This window comes from Astatotilapia calliptera, chromosome 19 (assembly GCF_900246225.1).
Source record: "Astatotilapia calliptera chromosome 19, fAstCal1.2, whole genome shotgun sequence".
In the NCBI taxonomy this organism is placed as follows: domain Eukaryota; kingdom Metazoa; phylum Chordata; class Actinopteri; order Cichliformes; family Cichlidae; genus Astatotilapia; species Astatotilapia calliptera.
Genome location: NC_039320.1, coordinates 23,957,935 through 23,980,893, shown reverse-complemented (window position 1 = coordinate 23,980,893; position 22,959 = coordinate 23,957,935). Strand labels below are relative to the sequence as shown.

The window sequence follows — 22,959 nt, the reverse complement described above, 5'->3', positions numbered from 1 at the left end:
AATCATGAGCGATTCCTTTCCTTTTCTCCTTTTAGAAATCTTATCACCTCATTTTGATTTTTCGCTTTAGTCTCATTTGAAGTTTTCATTTCTTTTTATTGCAAATGCTGCATCTGCGATGAAGGTGCTTTACTCTGGTGAAGAAAGCTTGCTGCTCTTCTAGAAGCCCATGCACTGCCCCATGCAGTCCTTCTGTCATCGTGATTATGAGATGATAGTGAGAAAGCCCCTCTTTGAACCAGTGCTGATACAGGGTTTCCTCTCATCGCAGTGTGACTTGTGAACAATGCTGGAGTTCATATTTATAATAGATGAACAGGAGCTGCAAGCAGACTCGCTTACACGAGTATCATCTCCGCGCTGCTTGAGCGAAGGAGTTAACACATTATATATTTGCTTACATTTGATTACTGAGCTAGAAATAGTCACGAATCAACATCTTATGCATTCTACTACTTTGTGTGTGTGTGTGTGTGTGTGTGTGTGTGTGTGTGTCCGTGCGCGCGCGCGCGTGTACATCCTTTGATAAGAAAACTTAGAAAAAAAATATTTCGAAGTTTTCACGCAGTTATGACAGATGCCCCCTTCTGTGGATGTGAGCGCGTGCGTTTCTGTTTCTTTAGATTTAGCATTTTTTCCGCTCAATGTGTCCGATTGATAAAGATCGATTTGAAGGTGTCCGCTGATGTTTCGGCTCAGGTTTGTCTAGAGAAGCAAGTCAGAAGGAAGTCTGCAAACCTTAAAAAAAACTTAACGTGTCAGCTGGTTTAACGTTTCAGTCAGGAAGCAAGAAAGACAATGCGGAAGATAATAAACGCCGTGCAGTTGTGTGTGGGTGCGCGCACAGTGGCGCGCGCGCGTGAGTAAACCGCGTAGAAGCGCGAGCCACCAAAGAGGGGTTCCCTTTACCTTACAGTCGGCGAAGGGTGCAGAGCAGCGAGCCTGGCTCGGGCTTCTTTTTCTTCTTTTTAAATGCGTTTACGCTTGGACAGCAGCGACGGAGAGCTGCAGAGCACCGAGTGGATACGCGCTCCTTTTGGTCTCCGTCGCGTTTGAACTTTTCTCAAAGTGAAATGACCAGATTTGAAGGTTAGAGTGACGCGTCTTTGCGCCTGTAGTCGTGCGCTCTCACGACGAATTCAGCTCGCCAATGCCCAAGGAGTGCAGGAGAAAGAGCTCCAAGGACTTCGGGTTCTCGGTGAGTGGAATAAATGAGGCGTCTCGTTTAGAGCGAAGAGTGGCTGCCAAGTCTTCGCAGATTTGCGATGAGCTCATTGAGACAGCCGCTCAGATCGCTCCGTCGTCCGGACCGCCGATTGTGATGGATGCGCCCCGGGTACCGCAGGTCACCATCACCCCGGAGGGGGGCGGCTGCTCCCGGGAGATGCAGCAGGAGGACTGGGATCGGGCGGTGGACGGTACGCTGCGCAGGAAACTGTCCAACTCCTCGATCTCCTCCACGGGATCCTCCGCCGTGGAGTCCGAGGATGATCTACTGAGTGACAACGAGAGCAAAAGCAAAGGCATCGTCACTTTAGAGCATCTGGTGGAGCCCGGAGAAGTGAGTAAACTGCAAAGAGATAGCGATCTAATGGTCGGTGCAAGGTCGCCACGACGGTTCATTTTCTCTTAAACAGTGAAAAATAACCGAATGCACAGCTAACAACAGTAAAGGTGGAGAAATACCACTCTGGGTTTTTTTTTTAAATTTCTTTTCAAACTGCAATCCTGACTCCCATCTGTGTGCCTTTGCAAATGTGCTATTACACCGTGAAGAGCTGAGGGTTAAAAAAGAAGAAGAAGAGGGCAAAGCAATAAAATAAACAGCACTTAAACAGCAAGCTACTTCCTAACGAAAGACCCACGGGGACTGTTTTACTGCAGAGAACAGGCAATTACAGAGTGATAACAGCATCCTTTCATTTTATATTGTTTAGTTTAGTTTTCAAACGACATAAACACACAGTCTGATTTCTCCAGAAACACATCCCCCTGGGAAACCAGTCACGTCTACATTTCAAGCTATCTTGCATCTCTTGTTTTGGTCATGGAAGTGTGTTCTGGGAAATTTCAGTTATGAGTTATACTGGTCTGACAGGTGTCTCTTGCTCTCTATACAAATACATATGTATGAAGATGCTTTGAGGTCTTTCAATAGCATTGGCAGAAAGCACAGGAGCATTGTGAAACTCTGGGTGACTCTCACCCATTTAAGTGATGTTATCACTCCTTATTTTTAATTGGTCATTAGAGCCTTTCCCATTCTATTAATGACCAGGCTGTAAGTAAAGAAACTGACATGAAAATGCTGCTAAAAGCTGGTTAGCCTTTGTTGCATGGAATGTGTTGGATGACTGATGTCAGAGTTATGTATCATCTTATTTACTGGTTTTTATCTTCAAGGCCACATGAAACTCCTTGAGAGAAAAATACAACCTTTTTTTCAATGGGATGTTTTGCACAAAAGATTGTGCACAGCTCAAGTAATGCAAATTATTAATGTCAAAAACGGACCTGTTGAACGTCAAGCTTGATATATTTTGATACTTTAAGTCTCGGCCTTTTCCCTCCTTAAGCACACAGGCTTGTGTTGAAGGACTGGCCTTTCACCCTCACTGTGGGTGGAAATTTGTTTGTATTTCACATTCTTGTGGCTGGCAAGTGTCAGGGGACATGCTTGCGTGGGCATTAAAACTGAGCTGTCTATCAAATCACATGATCTCTCTGATTATTGTACAATTACATCCGAACAGAATGTTTTTGCAGTTCTGGAGCTCGATAGCTGTCGCTTCACATGAGCTGCTGGGAAGTTGAGTGCGATCACAGTGAGTCACATCTGTGTTTCTTCACTCTGAAAGCATAATCTGCTTTTTGTCTTCATTGTCACCACTCTTAGATTCAGACTTTCTCTTGGCTAGCGTGCGCCTGAAAAGCTGACCGTTTCTCTTTGCTTTTCCATACAAGGTCCGGATCTGTCACTTTCTTTTAAACAGACTGAACACACATGGCCCGTGTGACCCAGAGGACGATCTCGCTGAACGTCACGGTGTCCAGTCTGTTAGATTCCTTCCTAAATAAAAGGTCGTTTTCGTAACTTAAAATGGAAAGAAAATGTCACTTGTGTCAACGCTGATAAAAGCTACTGTTATGCTCCTCTCCCATCAACCCACACTCCAGCCCACACAAGGACGCCCACACACAGAGTAGCATAGGCTAACTTGTCATTGTGTAATAAAGTTTTTGTGGTCAGTACCCAATTTTAGATTTGGCCTTTGACATTTAACAAAGAAGCGCCTCAGGAAGTCAAATACACTCACGTATCAGTAGCTTTTACTTGTTTACATTTCAGGGCAGACGAGATGTTTTTAGTCGACTAAACAGCAGGTGGACGCGTTCATTTGCCAATCTCGCAGTGCTTTGCATTCAATTACCACGTCAAGGTGGCTTCACGTGGAAGGCATGAGTTATCGTGGCTGGTTTAGCAGAACCTGACTGAGTCACATGAAGTCTGATTTCAGCTATGTGTGTGTGTGAGTAAGAGCTTTTCTTTTTGGAGTGTTGTTTTTGACTCCTTTGTTCAGATCAGCCTGTTGAGTCAGTGTCTCACTCACACAGTACGGTGTTAAAAAGAAAGGTGCGCCTGACGGAGCAGAAAAACATTGTTGAAGGGTGACCTTTAAGCAAACATTACACTAGTCCTGGAGCTGGATTCCTTTTAATTTGAAAGAGCAAACACGCATTATTCCACAGCTGGTGAATAATTATGAGACATTATTTGATAACTACCTAACTTTAAAGCACTTTGCTGCAAAAAGCAACTAAAATGCAAGACACTGTTAAGGATTCAGCCACTGTTTAAAAAAAAATCTTTTTGGTATCCTGCTCTTATTAGATCTCTATGCAATTACTCAGATGATGGAGAAAGAGAAAAGCTTTCTTCTGCACAGTTTTTCAAGTTTTTCTCATCTTCACTTTTGGGTTGCATTTTTGTTTTAAGATCTAAACTATACTTTTTATCATTAAAAAAAAATTCCATGCTTTTTAAAATTTAACATATGTTCTTTTAAGCTCTGATATGGTTTTATGACCTGTGAATATCTCTGTATTGAACCGAGTTAGTCATCTAATTTAACATGAGTCTCTGTGTCTGTGGAGGCTGATCTCCTTTAGACAAAATCAGAGTAACATAATCAGTCATGGAAACATGCATCGTTGCCAACAACCTCATAATGTCATGCATAATAATAGGTATAGGTCACAGATGTCAGCTTACCACAGAATAACTCTTCATTAGACTTTGCTAATATTAGATAAGCAGAGCTCAGAATGCTGGCACTTTACTTGCAAATGCATTTTTTCACTGTTGCGCCATTGGTGCTTTTTTCTTCCTAAGTAAAACTCTTAAGTGCTTTTCTTTTTTCCATCACCTTTGCCGAGGCATGTTTTGAGCTGCTATTCTTTCTCTAGCAAAAACGCACTGTAAGCAGGTTCCAACATGCGAGTGAAACCAGTATAATATCCAGTGTTATCAGTCCAAACTCTTCCGTCATCAAGGTCAGTGCAGCGCAGGGTGAACGATGTGAAGTTTCAATGTCAGACTGTGTTTAAAATCTAAATAATGGCCTAAGAGCTGCAGGGTCGTTATGTTTACGATAAAGCGCAGAATTCAGATCTAAGCCTCTGGTTCCTCTTGCTTGTGGATGACAGCAAATTATTCCTTAATACTAAGATTCCACTGAATTTCAGCCAGTAGCCACTCGAGCTTTTCTCGCGTTTTTTTCCTCACTAATGTGCTGAAAATGTGTGCACTTAAAGTACTCACATTAACTGATAAATCAAGAAAAGCATCTGAAATTAAATCTGCTTGCTTGTGGAAGTCTTCACAGTGCAGTCTTATCAGCAAACAAGTAAGAGTAAAATCAAGTGAAGCATATCACCTGACATTTAAGAGAGCCCCGGCTGGCCCCTGAAGACTTCTGCTATTAGCGAGGATGGTAAACTGTGAGATACTCAAGCATGAGCTGAGGGTTTCACTGAGAGAAGAGCCCCTGTTTCGTTTCCTCTTTCGATCAGAGCACACAGAATGTAATGACCTCCCAAGGCTAAAACCTAAACTCCAAGGACATACACTGGTCTTTCTATCCCAAAAGTGGGAATGCACTTATTTTGCTTTAGTTGCACTTCTAATTAGTTTTGAGATGATCTGAAGAAGCACAAAAATCTTAGTGTTTTATTTAAGATGTGGTAAGTTTTCTTGGAGGAAAGATAAACAGGCAGTTCCACGTAAGTGTGAAGCATTTTTGTGTTTCTGTAAAAATGCAAGCTGTTAATGTGTTTGTTCTGAGCGTGGTGTGAGACAGAGAAAGAGAAAGAAGAAGAAGTTGGGGATGATGGTAAAAGCAATCCATAAAAAACAAAACAGATTCACCAAGAAAACATGGAATACTCCTGAGTCATGTCATTTTATTTTTATCTCCTAAATTTTTATTAGCTAAGATGACAAATCCTACTTAAAGGTGCATTCCAGATTTTTCCACTGCAACCAGGAAATGAATTAAGCTGCAAACAGGCTCCTGGTTTTTCAGCAGGAGGTTTTGGAGACTTAGATTCTCTCACTGTGAATCAAAGTTGTCAGCAAATCACCACGCCGCGTTGGAGATGCTGAATAGAGATGCTGAATGAGATAAGAGTTTCCACTGAAATGGCATTTAACTGACCTAGATAGGGGGTTTCATGCAGAGGAAAACCAAAAACCTGGCATCAGCCTCACTGGGCAGAGTTTCCGTGTGATCAGATAACTACTCAGTGAACAAAGTGGAGTGGACGAAGGCCCGTTAACGCCACTCCTTCCTGCTATCAGACCAATAAAGAGCCCACAGTTAGACCCAAGTGCTTAAAATAATTCTTAACTTTAGCAGGTTTTGAAATGTTGTATTTCTTTTAACTCTACATGAATTAATTTCCTTTCTCTTTGTTCTCTTGCATGACTTCACCAGAGCAAACCACCGTGGTGGAAGCTAAAGACGTTCGTCCACTGGCCGTTCAGTGTGTCCCAGAGGAAAAGAATAAACTGGGTCCAGTTAGCCGGGCATAAAGGTGTGATCTATTCACATAAACCACACTTGACTCGGACAAATTACATAATATTTGTCCACCAGTTTAGTGGAAGTAAATACTGAAGTTGTTTCCCCATATTTATTGCTGCCCTGAACTTTGCTATACATTAATCATGTCAGACCAGACATTAGTCATTGAACTGCCACCTCTGTATTACAGAGGTTTGTGATGCCCAGTAGAGAAGAACACGTAGCAAGGGAGTCATGTCTTATGGTGCCTACTCATCCTCTCCAGGTGCTGCCCCCCGACTAAACCAAAGCATTTCCTGAAAATCTGCTGTTGTATGAAAGTACCAAATTCTCCCAACATCGCCTGGTAAAAGCTGACAGTAACTAAAAAACAATTTGGCAAGAAAAATCCATTACAATTGCACCCCAGCTATAGACTGTATATAAAAGATGGACGTAGCTAGGACTAGTTTTTGAAAGCTCTTTCTGAAGCTTCAGGTTGCTTTTTTGGAACCTGATGTGAACATATTCAGACAAGAGGCTGGTAGGCTGCGTTGCGACTGTGTGGGTGACACAATGCCTGCTAATTAGTACTAAGTAACTATCATACTATTAAAACAGTAGATTGTTATGCAACAAATATACATTTTGGACAGTCCATTCCTAATGTTGTTTGTCAGATAATCGTATTAAAGTGCTCCAGAAAACAAATACAGTCAAAGCACAAAGTTCTATGGCTAAATTAGGTAGATGAAAGGAGTTGAACCTAGTAAAAGAAGCCACCTGCCATTCAAAGATGTCACACACTGAACTTTCTATAGGATTTCAGTCTGTGTGTAGTAAGGATCAAAGTTAGTGGCATGGCATATTTGACTGATAGCCGCTGTTATCCTATTATTCGTTTAAAATAGCCTATATCAAGGCTTTTATTGCGTCTTAATACAATTTCAGCCCTGTTTTGTTGTCAAGAAGAGGCAAAGAAATGGGAAAGACTAAAGCCATTTTTAAGCATGACTGAATTTGGTATTTGTTACATGAGGGTCAGAGGGCGGTTCTTTTGGAACCTGCCTCAAGTGACCGATCAAAGAACTGCAGCAACTTTAGGTACCTCCTTGTTTTTCATCCACAGAAGTCTTTGCTTGGTTACGAGTCATTTAATATAATTTAAAAGAAAATGTAACATTACATTAGAGTACCTACTTGTCACAGACAATGAATTTACATTGAAGGACACTTTAATTTCCCAGTATCTCCCAAGTCTTCACATGCAGGTATATTTACCTCACACTGGCAAAATCAGGCCGTTGTTCATTCCTGTCTTCATCTAATCTCAGGCAACTTCAAAGCAGCAGATGAGGGCACCATTCTGAAAAAGTTCTCAGAGAACGAGATGCAGTGTTTCGAGAAGCTGAGGAATGACGCATTGCTCCCGTTTGTGCCTGGATACCACGGTGTTGTGGAAAAAGACGGAGAGTCTTTCCTTCATATGACTGATTTACTGGCAAACTTTGACCTTCCTAATGTTATGGACTGCAAAATGGGAGTAAGGTATGAAAGTTATGTCTTCACTGTCTTATTTACATGTAATTAATTTTTATGCACTGTTTTTATTTTTTCTGCACATGTATTTTTTGATAATAGAGCCATACATTCACGTAATACATGTAACTGCAGTAATATGTATATATATGTATGTATATATATATATATTATCACTACCACACTATTCGGCTAGTTGTTAGTTGCTAGTGTTTTTTTAATGAATTAATAGGAAAGTGCAGGCGAGTGATGGTACATACAGCTTAAAGTGGTTTTGCTCTACAAGGGAACACCTGTTCTAACTGCAGGCTATATGCTTGGCTTCCTGCCACAGCGGGTGGGGTGTCTCAGTGTATCATGTGCACAAATAGGCAAACACACACATGCGCACGCACACGCGCATACAAACACACAATGGCATACATATATGCTTGAATGCACACATGAGCGTATACATGCATATGTTAGTGCATGCAGAGGCATGCAGGTACTGACACTCACCCCTCTGAGGGTTTTGTTTCCGGTTCAGCAAAAAAAATACGCAGACGCACATACGCACACGGACTTAGAGACACTGACTCACAAAAACACACACGCAGAAGAGTTACACACACTACACTTACAGAAACACCCAGCATAGCGTTTCATTGCCTGTTTGGTGTTTGCGTGTCTTTATTTCTAAACTATTCGCATGCATACACAGAGTTTCACACACTCAGGGTGTCCCTGGAGACTCCCCTTTGTCAAAAACACTCTCAACCACACAGTTGCAAAACCGCTAAGTTGCACAAACACACACTCACGCTTTCACTCAGCTAAATGCTGCACACTGGAGTCTCCTCTTAGCTTCCCTCTTCAGCACAGAGGAAGTGTGGCTCGCAAACTGAAAATGAAATTAGCATCTGTTTGCACATAACTTTATGCCAACTGTGAGTGTGCTGCTGGAATGTTCATAAACAGAAATAAAGGCTTTTAGAGTTGCAGGTTTTCTTTCCCCCCCTCTTCTGTGCACTGATAAGCTCTTCTAACATTTGCTAGAAGGGTGTAGATCTCTTTGGCTTTTAGCACAACTTAAGAAAAATTGCTCTGTAAAGTTGAGCATGAAAAAGGAGTAGGCAAGTATTGACTAATCTTACTTATCTTTCATCTTAATTACTCAAGATAAGTGATTAAAGCCAGACAAACCCTGAAAGTCCACTGACATTTCTGTGCCTTTAAACTTCTCACTTCAAATGCCAATAGCCTAAATTCAGCACCTGAAAATCCTTTGCTCCATTCTTGTTGAAGGACCTACCTGGAGGAGGAGCTTGTGAGAGCGAGGGAACGGCCCAAGCCGAGAGAAGACCTCTATAACAAAATGGTGGAGGTAGACAGCGAGGGGCCAACTCCTCACGAGCATTCCCAGCGGGGGGTAACCAAGCCTCGTTACATGCAGTGGAGGGAGTCCATGAGCTCCACTAACACCCTGGGCTTCAGGATAGAGGGAATCAAGGTAAAAGGAATGATGTGGGATATTTTTAGTGTAAAGGAAGGAAAAAATAAACTTACACAAAGGATCAGAATCCATGTGTATATAAGTCATATCAGGCACTGTAAGGTAAAGCATATAATATTTAATATTTGAATTTCCTTACACCAGTATTTGGACAACAACTGGGGAAATAACTGCCTGTAACATGAAGGCTTTCTCACTGACAATGAACTCAGACTGAACTTCTCTGCTCTTTGGATCTTTTTTAGCTTATTCAAGGTCGCTCTTTTAGTTGCCTTCAATGTTACTCTTTTTTTCATTCTCACTACTCTGATCAGTCACTATTGGCTACACCAAGCATCCCCTTTTTGTTAAAGATCTTTGATAAGCTTACTGCAGCTACGCAACATCAAACAACAGCAAAACAGAGACAGCAATAGGCACCGAATGTAGTTAGGCACTTAGCAGTGGTGCTGATGGAGACTGAAAGAAAGTGAAAGTGAATGATAGCGTGGCTTCATATATATTGAGTCTGCAGCCAAAAATTGTTTATTAATTGCAGTTTTAAATCTGAGTTTAACATCTGAGTCATGTGGCCTCCTAGTTACTCTTCCTGTGCTACACAACCTTAAATTCCAGCTGACACACCAGATAATTATCTTGAGGCATGGTGCCACACTGTGATTAGAATTGTGGCCTCACAGCAAGAACGTCTTGGGTTCGAATCCACCATTCCTGTGTGGAGTTTGCATGTTCTCCCCGTCCAAAGACATGCAGTTAGTGGGATTAGGCTACTCGGTGCATCTAAATTGCCCATAGGTGTGAACGGTTGGCTCTCTCTCTTTTTTCTTTAGAAAAGTGACGGCACATGTCGAACTGACTTCAAGAAAACAAGATCGAAGCGGGATGTCATCCAAGTCTTCAAGGACTTTGTCGGTGGAAACGTCAACATCGTGGTACGTGGCAGTCAGTTATCCTCTTCACGCACATTTTTATTCATCCGTGTAAGGACTCGGGAGTAGACACACAGTGCAGCGGTGCAGGCGTTAACCTGAAACGGCTCATCAGCTACGAATGCAGCAGCCGAATAGGCTCCCACATCCGCGTTCAGTGTTTGAACAGATAGAAATTGTTTGTAGGCTCTGCCTTTACATTTGAAAAAAGCTCTAAAGGCAAACAAAAACAGCCTCGAAGCGATCTACGAGAGTAAACCACAGAGCAAATATTCGCACTGTGATGCTGTTTGAGTTTTCTATTAGGGAGGAGGTTCTCAAATATACACTCTGCCTACATCCTGTTGTGTTCCAGCTATCTAATACCAGCTATCTAATATATGAAATATTTTAATTTTGTTTTTCAACCACAGAAGTCATATTTGAGCAAACTGACAGAGATCCAACAAGCCCTGAAGACATCAGATTTCTTCAAGCGACACGAGGTGAGAGCTCCTCTGTGTACAGTAAAGATGTGTGGCAAATTAAAGGGAAGCAAACAAAGCAGCCAAATAATATTTTTGCACCTGGCACTTCCTCCAAAGCTCCACTCAGGGGAACAAAGAGTTTTTCTTTTTTTTCTTAGAAAATATTATCTTACTTATTTCTTTTTTTTAATGATAGGCTTGAGATCGCCATCAAACACACACCGGGTACTGAGTGTTACATAATAATATTACTTGCATAAAAAATATTTCAACATGAAACGGGACTGTTAAAGTTTACATAGATACGCGGCCGTGTATCCGTACTGCTTACACTGAACCGTGGCTGAATTATCACATTATTTCTGGCCAGTTGTACGTCATGTAACAGCTAACGATGTGTTGGATTAAAAAGAAAAAGTACTGCTGCAGGGTTTTTTTTAATATGTCGCCCATCTGTATTGATGCAAGAGTGGTTATTAAAAGCAGAAGATGAAGAATCAAAAGCTAATACTAACAGCTTTTTGTTTTATCAGGTCATTGGCAGCTCCCTCCTCTTTATCCATGACCATACGGGCAACGCGCAAGTCTGGATTATTGACTTTGGCAAGACCACGGCATTACCAGAGGGCCAGACATTAAGTCATGACATTCCCTGGCAGGAGGGAAACCGGGAGGATGGTTACCTGTGGGGTTTGGAAAACCTCATCCACACACTGGAGTCTGTGAGCAGTGCCGCCGGCGCAGAAACCGGTAGCTCGGTTACCAAAGAAAACAGCCAAAATACAGAAACACACAGCCAGTGACCTTTGATTCAACGGGTTTAAGGAACAGCAACTATATTGATGGACACTGCGGGATGGTTTCAGATATGATTGATTGGTCGGGGTTACTTTTTTTAAAGCACAGAATACTAAAAATGAAAACAAGAACATGACGGGCATCAAACGTAGATCCGAGGCTCAGGTTTTCACCGTTTTAAATGTAATGTGACCACATTTAGCATCGACACCGACAAAAAAAAACGACGCTGTGCGACGGATGCTGAACAGAGGGAAGCAGGAAGTTTTGTCACTATAAAGAAAATGATTGAGAAAATGCACCGACACTAATTCAGCCTCCTACATGATGAACAGAAGTAGAAGTGCAGGCATTGTGCATTTCACTTTCAGGATGTTACAAGTGAAAATGTGCCTGTTCATTGTCTCAAGAAGAGAGCGAACGAGCACAAGTTACAGACTCATTCTCACGTTACACCACTTACTGTAACCATCAGCCTTCAGTGTATTATTAAAGGTTGGGGCGTATGTTCAGTATGTAACTGTTTGGCTCACAGACCTCACAGTTATAACTACAAAATATAGCACATTCCCAGTATAGCACAGTCTACTGCGTAATGACTGGAGTGTATTATGTGTGTTAGTCTCTGGTGAACTGTCTTTCATTGTATAGCAGATTATTTCTCTTTAATCAAGTTCATTCCTGTGATCAAACTTGTAATCGTTTTTATTTCCGGTGATGGACGTCATCAAATGTAAATGAAATTAAAATGGGAACAACGTTTTTCTTCTATCTTTAGTGGTGGAACACTATTTCACACTATATGTGTTACGCGTGTTAGTCTGGACAGAGTTGACGGCCTTTTGCAGGGATATAAATGTGTGTGACTGATCATACTCACACAAGTGAGGTTGATATATGTTGATTTATTTGGGGCACAGTTAGGTGAGATGAAAGTAAAGACGGTATATTGCATAGAATGTCTTTGCACTTTTGTTTGAGGCATCCTCAGCTACAAAAATACAGGAATAAAAACTGAAATGAGTGTGAAATAAAATCTACCGGGACATAAGAAATATAAACTATGAGTAAGATGAGGGTCTTTTTTTTTTCTTCTTTAAGAAAATGAGAAACAAAAACAATCCACAGTAATCAGTATTGCTATATGGCACAAACGTTTTTTTTCTTAAAGAGATAAACAGCAGATAAAGACACAAATATCAGCAGGTCTTATCTTATAACACACAGTAAGCCTACAGAACTCTTACATAAATGTAACAACATATCAAAAAATATAATATTGCCATGTTCAGGCTCAAAATAATGTCACACACCAAGTACAACTATAAACTTGATTAAATAAGAATAACCTGAAAGCATAAATACAGCAACTTGTTTGGTATTTCAGAGTTGAATACCTCCCCCTGTTGAGTAAACGTAAGTACTACCAGCACTACATCTATAGAGGCAGTGTAGCAGTACGTATCGAATGGCAGTGATCGATTACAGATTCATCATTAACATGAATGAATGCAAATGCAAAAACAAAACATCAACAACAAACAGCTACAAATGTAATGTTAGTCCAGTGTAAGCAAGTAGGAGCAAGTACAAAAATAGCTTTCCTGTTTTCTTAGCTGCAAGGTCGTCATCAAACTCGGACTCTTCAAACATCTCTAAAGCCAAGTAAATATTGGGACAAGGGGAACGAGACCTCATCCACAAAAATAAAACCCTCAAAGAAAGCAAATGTGTCTAATTTGGTGGGCCGGCTTCTTCAGAAGCTAACATCCATTATTTCAATCTGGAGCGGTGGTTCTCAGACTGTTTCTGGTACACTCAAGCTCACGACCCCCATCCCACAATTTTTAGCGCACTGTGAAAAAGATGCAATTCAACACGAAAGCATTAGCATACATAAAGTTATATTTACACCTCATTAGATTTAGATACACCTTACTAATGCAGGGGTAGACCCCATGTACCCTCAGAACTACCTCAGTTCTTCATAGTATAGATTCAACAAGGTGCTGGAAACATTCCTCAGAGATTTTGGTCCATACTGTCATGACTGCATCACAAAGTTCCAACATCCAGGATGTGAATCCCTTTTTCCACCACATCCCAAAAGTTGCTCTATTGGATCAGAAGATGGGTACAGCGTGGTCATAAATCACCTTCCTTCCCCATTCTGATGCTTGCTTCAGCGGGTCGCCTTGACCATGCCTAAATGCCTAAATCAAGTTGCTGCCACCTGATTGGCTGATGAGATGTTTGCATGTTGAGTGTACCCTGATTCCTAACACCACTCCTGCAGTGGCTCTTTGCTCCACTGGGTGGGGCCCCTCCCCAGTTTGAGAACCACTGATCCAGAGTCAAAAAGAGTTTAAACCCCCCAAACTTTAAATTTATAGACCAGTATCCAGTTAGCTGAGAACAAGGCTGGAAACAGGCTCGTGCTTCACCTACCAAGTCAGAAAATACACGTTATTGCCAGAGGAAGTGTTTTCACATTGTATGGGATGAAACCAATTATATTAGAGTACCAACAAGTAGTATAAGGTCCTAAAGTGTATATAGAGCTGTAATTCTGCCCATCAGCATCAAAAGAGTGGAATTACTTTTCAAAAAATTTATACCTATGAAATTAAAACGTCTTGGAGATTCTCCTCCCAATGACTCAATATTCTTTTAGTCTTTTATGGTCATACACTAAATACTACAAATTCACATATACTGCCAGCAAAGCTTTCATGAATAAAATACAGCAAAAAGAAAAAATAACAGGTATAAAAGGAGTCCATCAACAGCAGTACGTTTTGGCAGCCCTCACCCACAGTGTGGACACTGAGGAAGTGCAGGGCCGCCAGTCTCCCAGTGTTTCAGCATCAGTGTTCAGCTACTATGGTATCAGAAGCCTTTGACAGGGCTCCAGTGTTGGCTCTCTGTATTACAGAGTGTTTGTGTGGACGGGAATGTTCAGTTGTGTTTTCCAGCATTCTACGAGCTGTAAAAATCAGACACTGTGGCACTTGACAATGAAGGAGCCTTCATGGTCATGCTTTTTATTCTAAAAATTCCAAAGCTAAAGTCTCAGTTTCTGAGAAACCGATTCAGGTGACATTTGAATCCTTTTCTTAGATAGGAGTAACACTGAGGTCTTCAGACAGAGAAAAGCCAGAGTCTCTGTCACGTGTGGGTTTCTCAGCTTTGGTGTGTCTCCTCACATCCTCATGCCCGTAGCTGGCATGGCGCTTCAGCAGCAGCAGCTTGGGCATGCAGGATGAGGGGGTATGGAGGCCTAATGCTAGTCCCAGGCTACTCCCTGATGAGACACTGGTAGCAGAGCTGGTGTTTTTCACATCTTCTGGGGCTTTGGGCACAACCAACGGCAGGCTTTCTGCCTCATAGCTTTGCTCGTCGTAGGCATAGTTGACGTTGCCACATGGGAAACTCTGGAGCTTAGCAAGGTCCATAGATTTTGTGCCACCGCCTGCTGGTGTCTTATGGGAGGACGTGCTAGAGGCAGCCTGAGCCTGGCAAGAAGAAGATGAAGTCGAGGAAGTGCAGAGGCTTTTAGGGCTGAAGTAGGTGCTGCTGGTGCCGTCACTGCCAGCCTCGTGGTTTTCTGAAGCTGGGCTGTGGGTCTGCGTTTTGGAGGTGGAGCTCGAGAGTGGCATGGACTGGGTGTGAGTGAGTGCCTTCTTCCCCCTTAAGTTATCCAAGACCCAGGATCCATATGTGGGGTTCCAGAGGTTCTTAGTCTTGTTCTTCAGCCTCTGGTTCTCTGAGGAAGAGCTGTTTCTGGAGTAGGGTCGGTGATGAGGAGGCTCAGGGTGGAGCCAGTTGGAGACCGCTGACAAACCAGGGGCAGGAACGGGCTCAGCCCAGCATGGCTCCAAAACCTCGCGACATGATGTGACTTCATGGTGGACAGGTTGGGTCCTCTGCAGGAGCAGACGGGGCTTTGTAGGCTGCAAGGGAAGAGGGGTGGGACCCAGGCCCATGGCTGAGAAACCCAGCTGGGAGGGACAATCCTGGGAGGGAGGGTGTGAGACTAGAAGTGGAGTGAGGCAGGTAGATGTCGGGTCAGTAGGACGGATTACAGTGCCTCCGTCATCATCCGTGTTGGGGCCATATTCCACAGGTAGAGGCGTGTTGATCACATCTGGATCCTGAGAGAGAAAAAGAAGAGTGAGGATTAAATGATAATCAGAGAAAAAACATTTAAAAGACACAAAAAGCAACCTTAGCAGTCTTAAATATCTAGAGAAGATGCATGCCTGAGTACAGTAGTTGATTCTCTCCAGGATAGTCGAGAAGTTGGGCCGATGCTCAGGACAGTGCTGCCAACACTGGGTCATGATCCGATAGCTAAACAGTAATCGACAGAAGCAGAGAAACAACCAGCAAATGAACAACTGTTGAAATTCTGAATTTCTCCTTAATTCCCGTTTATCACTCACTGAGTAGACAAAAGAAGCAGGTTTAATCAACATCACATCAAAGGTGGAAGATGAAGCAAACATTATTATGTCTTTAAAAAAATACCAAGAAAAAAAGCCCACAGAAACCGCAACTTGAGTCAGTACTCACACAGGCCCTGGGCAGGCTTTGGGAGGATCCATCCTGCCTCCGCTGGTGACAAACTCCAGGACCTCCTGGTTGGTTTTACAAGGATATGGCATGTAACCCAGCGAGAGGATCTCCCAGAGCAGAACTCCAAATGACCTGAAGAGGGAGACATCGATCAATAACTGAGTGGATGAAGTTGTCTTTGAGTGCTAAATTTATTCTACTGTAATGTTCCTCAGACAAGGAACAACAAATGCAAACAACACGAACAAACACAAAACCAAAATTTTTTCCTGAATAGAAGTTGACACCATTCAGGGTGATTCTTTTGTTTCTTTTGACAAAATAAATGCTTGTAATTGCCCTTTTCTTTCCCCTGCTGAATTAAGAGTGCAGCGAGTTTAAGTATTCGTGTAGAAATCTCCTTGTTTTTGTTTTTCTAGCTCTCTGTTTTCTCAGTTGTGTGCTTGTCATGACCCCCTGTGACCCAGATCTCAATCACTCTGCTTCCTGCTCCCGACTCTAACTGATAAGAGTCCCCAAGAGACCCTGAAAATGTTGTGTAACATCTTTTACACCTTGATAACCATGTCCAACACTGTTCAACACCTGGCAATGACCATGGAGGTGTTACCCAACCAGAACAAATATATAAAAAAACCCAGTGAATCTCCCAGTACAGCTACTCTAAAGTGTATCTACAGTGCGCCTCTGTCAGTGCGCCCCAGGGTGGCTGTGGCTACAATGTAGCTTGCCATCACCAGTGTGTGAATGTGTGTGTGAATGGGTGGATGACTGGTTGTGTAAAGCGCTTTGGGGTCCTTAGGGACTAGTAAAGCGCTATATAAATACAGGCCATTTACCATAGTAGGTGGTTTTACTAAGGTTTAGCTCTCCCATTTCCACAAACTTGACTTTCACTAGACAAAGGATCAAAGATTATTCATTGTTAGTGACATTAGGAGTGAGACTCCTGCTGTGGTTTACTTTGTTTTGGGCAGGGTATTATTTTCTTCTTCTAAATTAGTATTCTAGTGGAACAGTGTTAGTAACCACCTCTGGTTTTATTAATTTCTTTGGCTTTCTTGTAAAGCATCATTTTTGCATTTGAGCAAAAAACACTCTAACCTTACCAACAACATCCAGTTACAGGTTGCTACACCGAACAGTGCAGTATAGGGATGTCAAACTCATTTCACATTGTGGGCCACATACAGCTCAGTTTAAGTGGGCTGGCCCAGTAAAACTACAGGTTAAATGAATAAAATTGTTCTTGTAGTTCATTTTTCCAGACTGCTCTGTAATTCTAATCATAAAGTGTTGGTTCATTCACAGAAAAACTGACATTTCCATAGCAGACAGTGTGAAAACAGGGATTTTTCCTGTCACATAATCTGTTAGTTAATCACTTTGTTCTAATATGAATGCCAATGGGGGAGGAGGGGGAGGGGGGGGGTCTTGATTAATAGGAAAAGCTTTAAAATCTATGAAACACAACTAAAAGTTCAAAAATCAACGCACTGCTTCACATTTTCCAAAGCCGTCCAGTGGGCCGGATTGGGGTCTTTGCTGTGCCAATTCAGGCCCCCCGGCCTTATGTTTGACACCCCTGGGGCAGTAGATCACTGGCGTTGAGTTTTGCTAACCAATAATAATAATAATAATGGATTGCATTTATATAGCGCTTTTCGGGACCCCTCAAAGCGCTTTACAATTCCACTATTCATTCACTCTCACATTCATACATGACTGGAAAGCCGCAGCAGCTGCAACACTCGTGTGTTTTTTTTGTTTTTCCTTCATTTGTTCAGAGGAGATATCTTGCCGATGAATGATTCCCCGTCTAAACAGCTTTGAAGGGACGAACTGCGGTGCAACTGTAGCTGCCTCTGTGCACGTTTCCATCAATATCCTCAGATTTTAATAGACTGCTGGTCAAATCGATTATGCTGCGGTCTCTCCTCTATAAGGGTCTAACTTTCTGATCTGCAAACAACCCTCTCTTTCACTCTACCAAATAGAGGTTTTGAAATGGTTTGCCCCAAACTAAATATTTGACTTGCACTGTCACAGGAGAAGCGGTTTGGACGCCGCTCCTCTACCATTATAGCCACTGCGCTTTCCTAACAACAATAGAGTGCTCTTTGTTTGGCTGGCTCAGTGTCTTGAATACAAATGCTGTCCTGGTTTTGAAAAGATGTTCACTTGATGTAACGCACCCTAGCTTTGTCTACTAGGAGTAGACATGTTTGGTTTGTGGAAACCTCCCTGCAGGGCATCGTACTGACCACATATAGGCTTTTAATAAAATCGAATTCAGTTTCGCTGGCGAATACTTTTCATGCCTCGTGAGAATTTTTTTTTTCTGTTGTTGTTTTGTTTTTTTGCATTTTGACACCGCTGCAAAGTAAATTTCTTTCATTGCCAGCGTCTGTTTTCGATTACAATAAGTTCGCCATCTGGTATTAGTTGTTTTATTGTCCAGAAAATTTTTCAGACGTCTGAATAATCACTGTAGTGTTAGAACAGTTAGCATGACCGCATGATATTTCCAAAGACCTACAAATGTGTGGCACTTCTAAATGATATATTTCCAAACATGGTGTCCCAGTGTCGAGACAAAAGCAAAGTGTATACAGTTCAAAATTAACAACAGCTGTCTTGTGATTTTCTTTGTCTGCTGGTATTTAGTGGTAGACTTTATACCATGTGTCAGTTTTGCAGGTGAAGATCCCCTCCATGAAGGCCTCTGGTGGCATCCACTTAACTGGCAGCATGGCCCGGCCGCCCTTCCTGTAATAGCTGGCTCTGGAAAACAAAGAAAGAAAGGCAGGGTACATTTAGGCTGAGTTAAGAACAAATGGTAAATGCTAAAAGGCCACGAACTGAAATGTAAGTAAATTACGTGGCCCTGTGGAGGGAAATGAAAAATCTATTTAGCCACACTCCAATAACCACATCAATCCATCTTAAATTATGGGTGGATAGGGCGCCACTGCAGATTTAGAGTAGCGTATATGAACCTGTAAATATCTCGTGCCATGCCAAAGTCTCCAATCTTAGCCACTCTGTCCGACCCAGGGCAGGTAAGGAGGCAATTTCTGGCAGCGATGTCTCTGAAAAACACAAAATCCTTTACATGATTTATCTGTGCGATGACACGAAACAGAGAAGCTTGTTGTTACTTTGTCAAATTTGTTGCCGCAGAAAATGTTCAGAACTGTGGTTTGCAATGAAGAAACGAAGGCCTTTGAAAAACCTTCAAATGCATGATTGATCGTGCTTGCAAATGATTGTACACATTTTTCAAATTAAGAGAAGCAAATTGCTCAAAGACAAACTCAAACTACAGTCAAAATGAAATAATAGTTGTTGATGTGTTTTTTGTCGCATTGCAAGAGGTTTCGTTTAAAGCAACATATGCAGCGTTACAGAATGTCTAATGAATCATTTTTATGCAGATTTCACCACAGCGTAGCTCTGCTAACACATTTCCTTTTTGCTGTGGCTGAAAAACCGCTTTGAGTTTGCACTTTTATGAGCTCTAAGCTGCGAAAACTGGGTGCGAATCCGAACCTGTGTATGAAGTGGTTCTCCTCCAGATAGCGACATCCACAGGCGATATCTCTGGCCATGCGCAGCAGATCCCGCATGGTGAGAGACGAGGTCTGGCCCTGGACATAGCACAGATCAGTTTAGTGTGCGACGTAAACACACAGAGCTTGCAGGCACAAACACACATGTAAAGGTGTAGTACAGACGCACCGCTCGTGGCCTGTTTCTTCTCAAAAAGCTCTTCATGTCTCCTCCGGTCATCAGCTCCAGCAGGATGAAGCGCGGCAGGATGTTCAGACTGACGCCAATGCAGCGCACGATGTTCTCATGGCTGAACTTGCTGCATGGACAGTTAACAACAGGGTGTTTTGTTTAGAAGGCTTAAGATGACTTTGACGTCCTTAAATATACATTGATGGTAACAAGAAAGTACAATTGTAAGGTTTTAAGATTTAATAAATAATAAAAACAATCTGGTCCTCATGAGGTCTAAAAAATAATTTAAATACAACCTCAAAAACCATCAGAACAACACATGTTAATGCAGTCGTTATGTATTTAACAAAAACTAAGCCAGAATGAAGAAGCAGAGTGTGAAAAATCAAGCGCACCCCATGATTCGACTCTCCAATTGTTGTGGAGGAATTCTTTCCTTTACACTCTGGATGTCAAACTTGTTTACATCATACAGCGAAGGTATGGATGCACGCATTTGTACGTGTGGTAAAATTGCTGCTTATTTGTGTGTGGATTAGAGCATGTGCTTGTGACTCTTGTGACACATCTGTAAATCTTAGTTTAGCTATATAAAGGAGTTCACGGTCAACTCCTTTGAATGACCGCAAGGTGCCGAGGTCCTGTGACCGCAAAACAAAACCTTTCCAAACCTTTCTTTAGTCTTAGTCTACAAAATGTAACTAAAGTGTAGCTCTTGGATTTTTTGCCGTTATTCTGAGCGCTGGAGGGTCTGAGCTTGGGTTGAATTTACTGGGATGTCTGTCACGGTCCGCTGTGACAGACCGTGTGGAGAGTGCGTGGAGGACTCAGGTGCAGACACGAGTGACACGGGAGTAAACTTTAAACAAAAGCGAGCCGTTTATTGTGGCTGGTAACGCAAGAGAAACAAACAAGAATAAGGGCAGCTCAAAAGCAATAACTAAACAGAAACCTAAACTGGGAATGAACTAAGGTAAGGCTATGAATACAACAGACCGGGAATGGAACCATGGAGGGTGGGAACACAGACGACGCGACACAGACTGTAAGAAACACAGAGACTAAATACACATGAGGGATGATCAGGGGAAGTGGCCACACATGGGAACGCAGCTGATATACATGAACTTAACGACAGGACAGGAGGAGTGAAACTGAATACACTGACAGTGAATGCAGGCCTTCAAAGTAAAACAGGAAACATGGGACATGAACCGGGGAGACGTAGTACAGGGGGAGGTGACAGACGCGACAGCATGAACTTGACAATACAAGACACACAGACATAAACACACGAAGGGCAAGGGAGGCTTGATACAAGGGTAACATAACTACAAAAGGACTGGACTACCTTAAAGAACCTAAACAATCAATAAACATCAAAATAGACTAAACACAAAACACTGGGTCGCACGACCCAGGACCATGACAGATGTCCACTCCTGGGAAGATTGGCAGAAGTTTGCGACTTAATTTTTCACACGCTGCTTCTGCATTTTGGCTTAAATTTTGTTAAATAAATAATCACACTGTGTCATATTGTCATATCTTGCCTCTTTTTTAGTGTTTATTTTTTTAAATCTCATTAATGATAAACTTATTATACAACTACAAAAAAGTCTAAATTTTCAATCAGCCAGAATACAAGTATTTAAAACTGTCACTTGCTGACTGAGGGATGGACCTGTAAATAGAGTAGACTTTAACAAAATCAGATGGGAAATCATAATACTTTATTAACACCTAAGGAAATTAGGTAAACTAAGCACGCCTGAACAGGGACTTGAACCCTGGACCCTCAGATTAAAAGTCTGATGCTCTACCGACTGAGCCACCCAGGCCCGAGCAACCCCCGCTAGAAACCAATTAACGTCACACATTTTCCTGAGCTCAAAATTTACCCCTGCAGACACGATTGTCTTTGAGGGACAATTCTTGTGTGTGTGTGTGTGTGTGTGTGTGTGTGTGTAATGCACAAAGGAAGTGTATGGTTGCTGTCTCGTGCACCTCATAATCAGAGCCTCCATCAGGAAATCCATTTCATCCTGCTCGGAGCAGATTTCTGGTAGAGTCTGCAGAATAGAAAGAGAATTTGAGTGTGTGCTACTTTTAAGGGGAAATATAAATTTTCAGACCTAATCAGCAGAGCATTGTAAGCAGGTAACCCCATGCGGTGCTCTCTCTGCTTTTTTGCTTTTCCCTTTTTAAACTGTGTGCCTTTTAAAGCATCTTATCCAGGGACGCTGAGCAAATCTGCATTCTTCTTTTTTAGTCATTTTGTGCTGCAGTCTTTGCACAACATAAGAAAAGCCAACAATCATTTTGTAAGTGAAAGCATCTCCATGACCTTTAGCTCTGAGAAGCAGAAGCACCACTTATGGGATTATAAGTACGGAACATACATGCGAGGTGTCATTGTTAAACATTTAAGTGCAAATATTTAAGAAAATATGAGTGGCTGACCTTTATGGCCACCTGCATAGCACTGCCATCACCACTCATCCCCAGAACTTGACCTTCATAGACTTCACCGAAGGCTCCGTGACCAAGGGCCCTAAAGAGGAGAGAAAACACAACGAATGAAACGAAGGCACACGTTTGGTGGAGAGCAGAAGCTTAAACTGGCACTCTAACATTGAGTCCGCTTGTGTCATACCTCAGTAGGGTGATGTTCTTGCGTGGCACTTCCTTCAGCTCACTGAACGAAGCGGCTTTGCCGGTGAAAAAGTAGTTTGGGTTGTAGTCCGTCATGATGGTGGAGGAACGGATTTTGCTCAGCTTATACTCGGGACTCTGAAGACGCCCCCTCACTGCATGCAGGTCGTTCTTTTTGCGGTACCACACTGCAGAAAAAGACGAGGCAGAGGGACGAACAAGCTTGTTATATTAAAGAGTCGACAAACCCTTGACAAAAATTATCAGCAAACTTTAATCAGGACCCTACAAGTGCATGTAAGTGGCAGAAGGATCTTCCTGACCATCTGTCTGAATGTAGGAGCGGCAACACAAGGAGGGATCAAGCCACATCTCAATAACTTTTTCCAATCCTAAAACAACATTCTTAGTGGGAATAAAGCTATAAAAATATGGCAAAAAGGGCTTCATTTTTGTTCTTAAAGAATACTCCACCAATTCTGCATAGCACTTCTCCAACACTGGAGTTCTACCTCTTCAAACACCACCCTCAGTATGGATCTGTAATTCACACGTTATGTTATGTTAGTAGCAGTTATTGAAGCCTCAAGCAGAGACGATGAGCTGCCTTCAGAAGTCAAGTGAGCTGGCTTCTTTCTAAAGCCACTAACCTAACTGACATGCATGTGGGATGGCCTCTCCTTGGT

General features: G+C 42.3%; 2 protein-coding genes and 1 non-coding gene across 3 annotated transcripts in view; 1 reads left to right on the top strand and 2 right to left on the bottom strand.

The window, feature by feature from the left end:
• Positions 1-570: 570 nt before the first annotated feature.
• itpka (inositol-trisphosphate 3-kinase A) lies at positions 571-12,064 on the top strand. The gene is made up of 7 exons (XM_026151460.1): positions 571-1,561; positions 5,997-6,096; positions 7,400-7,613; positions 8,892-9,096; positions 9,930-10,031; positions 10,442-10,513; positions 11,029-12,064. Exons 1-7 carry the CDS (start codon positions 1,151-1,153, stop codon positions 11,296-11,298), a joined length of 1,374 nt encoding a protein of 457 aa, XP_026007245.1. The 5' UTR covers positions 571-1,150; the 3' UTR covers positions 11,299-12,064.
• Positions 12,065-12,182: 118 nt separating this feature from the next.
• The window catches only part of ltk (leukocyte receptor tyrosine kinase), a 68,236-nt gene continuing 57,459 nt past the window's right edge, over positions 12,183-22,959 (bottom strand). The window contains exons 20-29 of the mRNA XM_026151459.1: positions 22,275-22,461; positions 22,082-22,172; positions 21,626-21,690; positions 19,613-19,742; positions 19,424-19,521; positions 18,871-18,963; positions 18,554-18,655; positions 15,869-16,003; positions 15,556-15,646; positions 12,183-15,447 (exon numbers count right to left, since the gene is read on the bottom strand). Coding sequence (XP_026007244.1) covers positions 14,410-15,447; positions 15,556-15,646; positions 15,869-16,003; positions 18,554-18,655; positions 18,871-18,963; positions 19,424-19,521; positions 19,613-19,742; positions 21,626-21,690; positions 22,082-22,172; positions 22,275-22,461 — 2,030 coding nt within the window. The 3' untranslated portion in view covers positions 12,183-14,409. The remainder of the gene's footprint in view (positions 15,448-15,555; positions 15,647-15,868; positions 16,004-18,553; positions 18,656-18,870; positions 18,964-19,423; positions 19,522-19,612; positions 19,743-21,625; positions 21,691-22,081; positions 22,173-22,274; positions 22,462-22,959) is intronic.
• trnak-uuu (transfer RNA lysine (anticodon UUU)) lies at positions 21,387-21,459 on the bottom strand. Its single transcript has one exon. It is a non-coding gene; the product is annotated as a tRNA-Lys (tRNA).

Bases quoted from the DNA above. Each gene is read 5' to 3' on its own strand.
- itpka (XM_026151460.1), top strand. From the start codon at position 1,151: ATGCCCAAGGAGTGCAGGAGAAAGAGCTCCAAGGACTTCGGGTTCTCG. The intron at 1,562-5,996 runs GTGAGTAAACTG...TGACTTCACCAG, and splicing joins ATCTGGTGGAGCCCGGAGAA to AGCAAACCACCGTGGTGGAA. The intron at 9,097-9,929 runs GTAAAAGGAATG...TTTTTTCTTTAG, and splicing joins TCAGGATAGAGGGAATCAAG to AAAAGTGACGGCACATGTCG.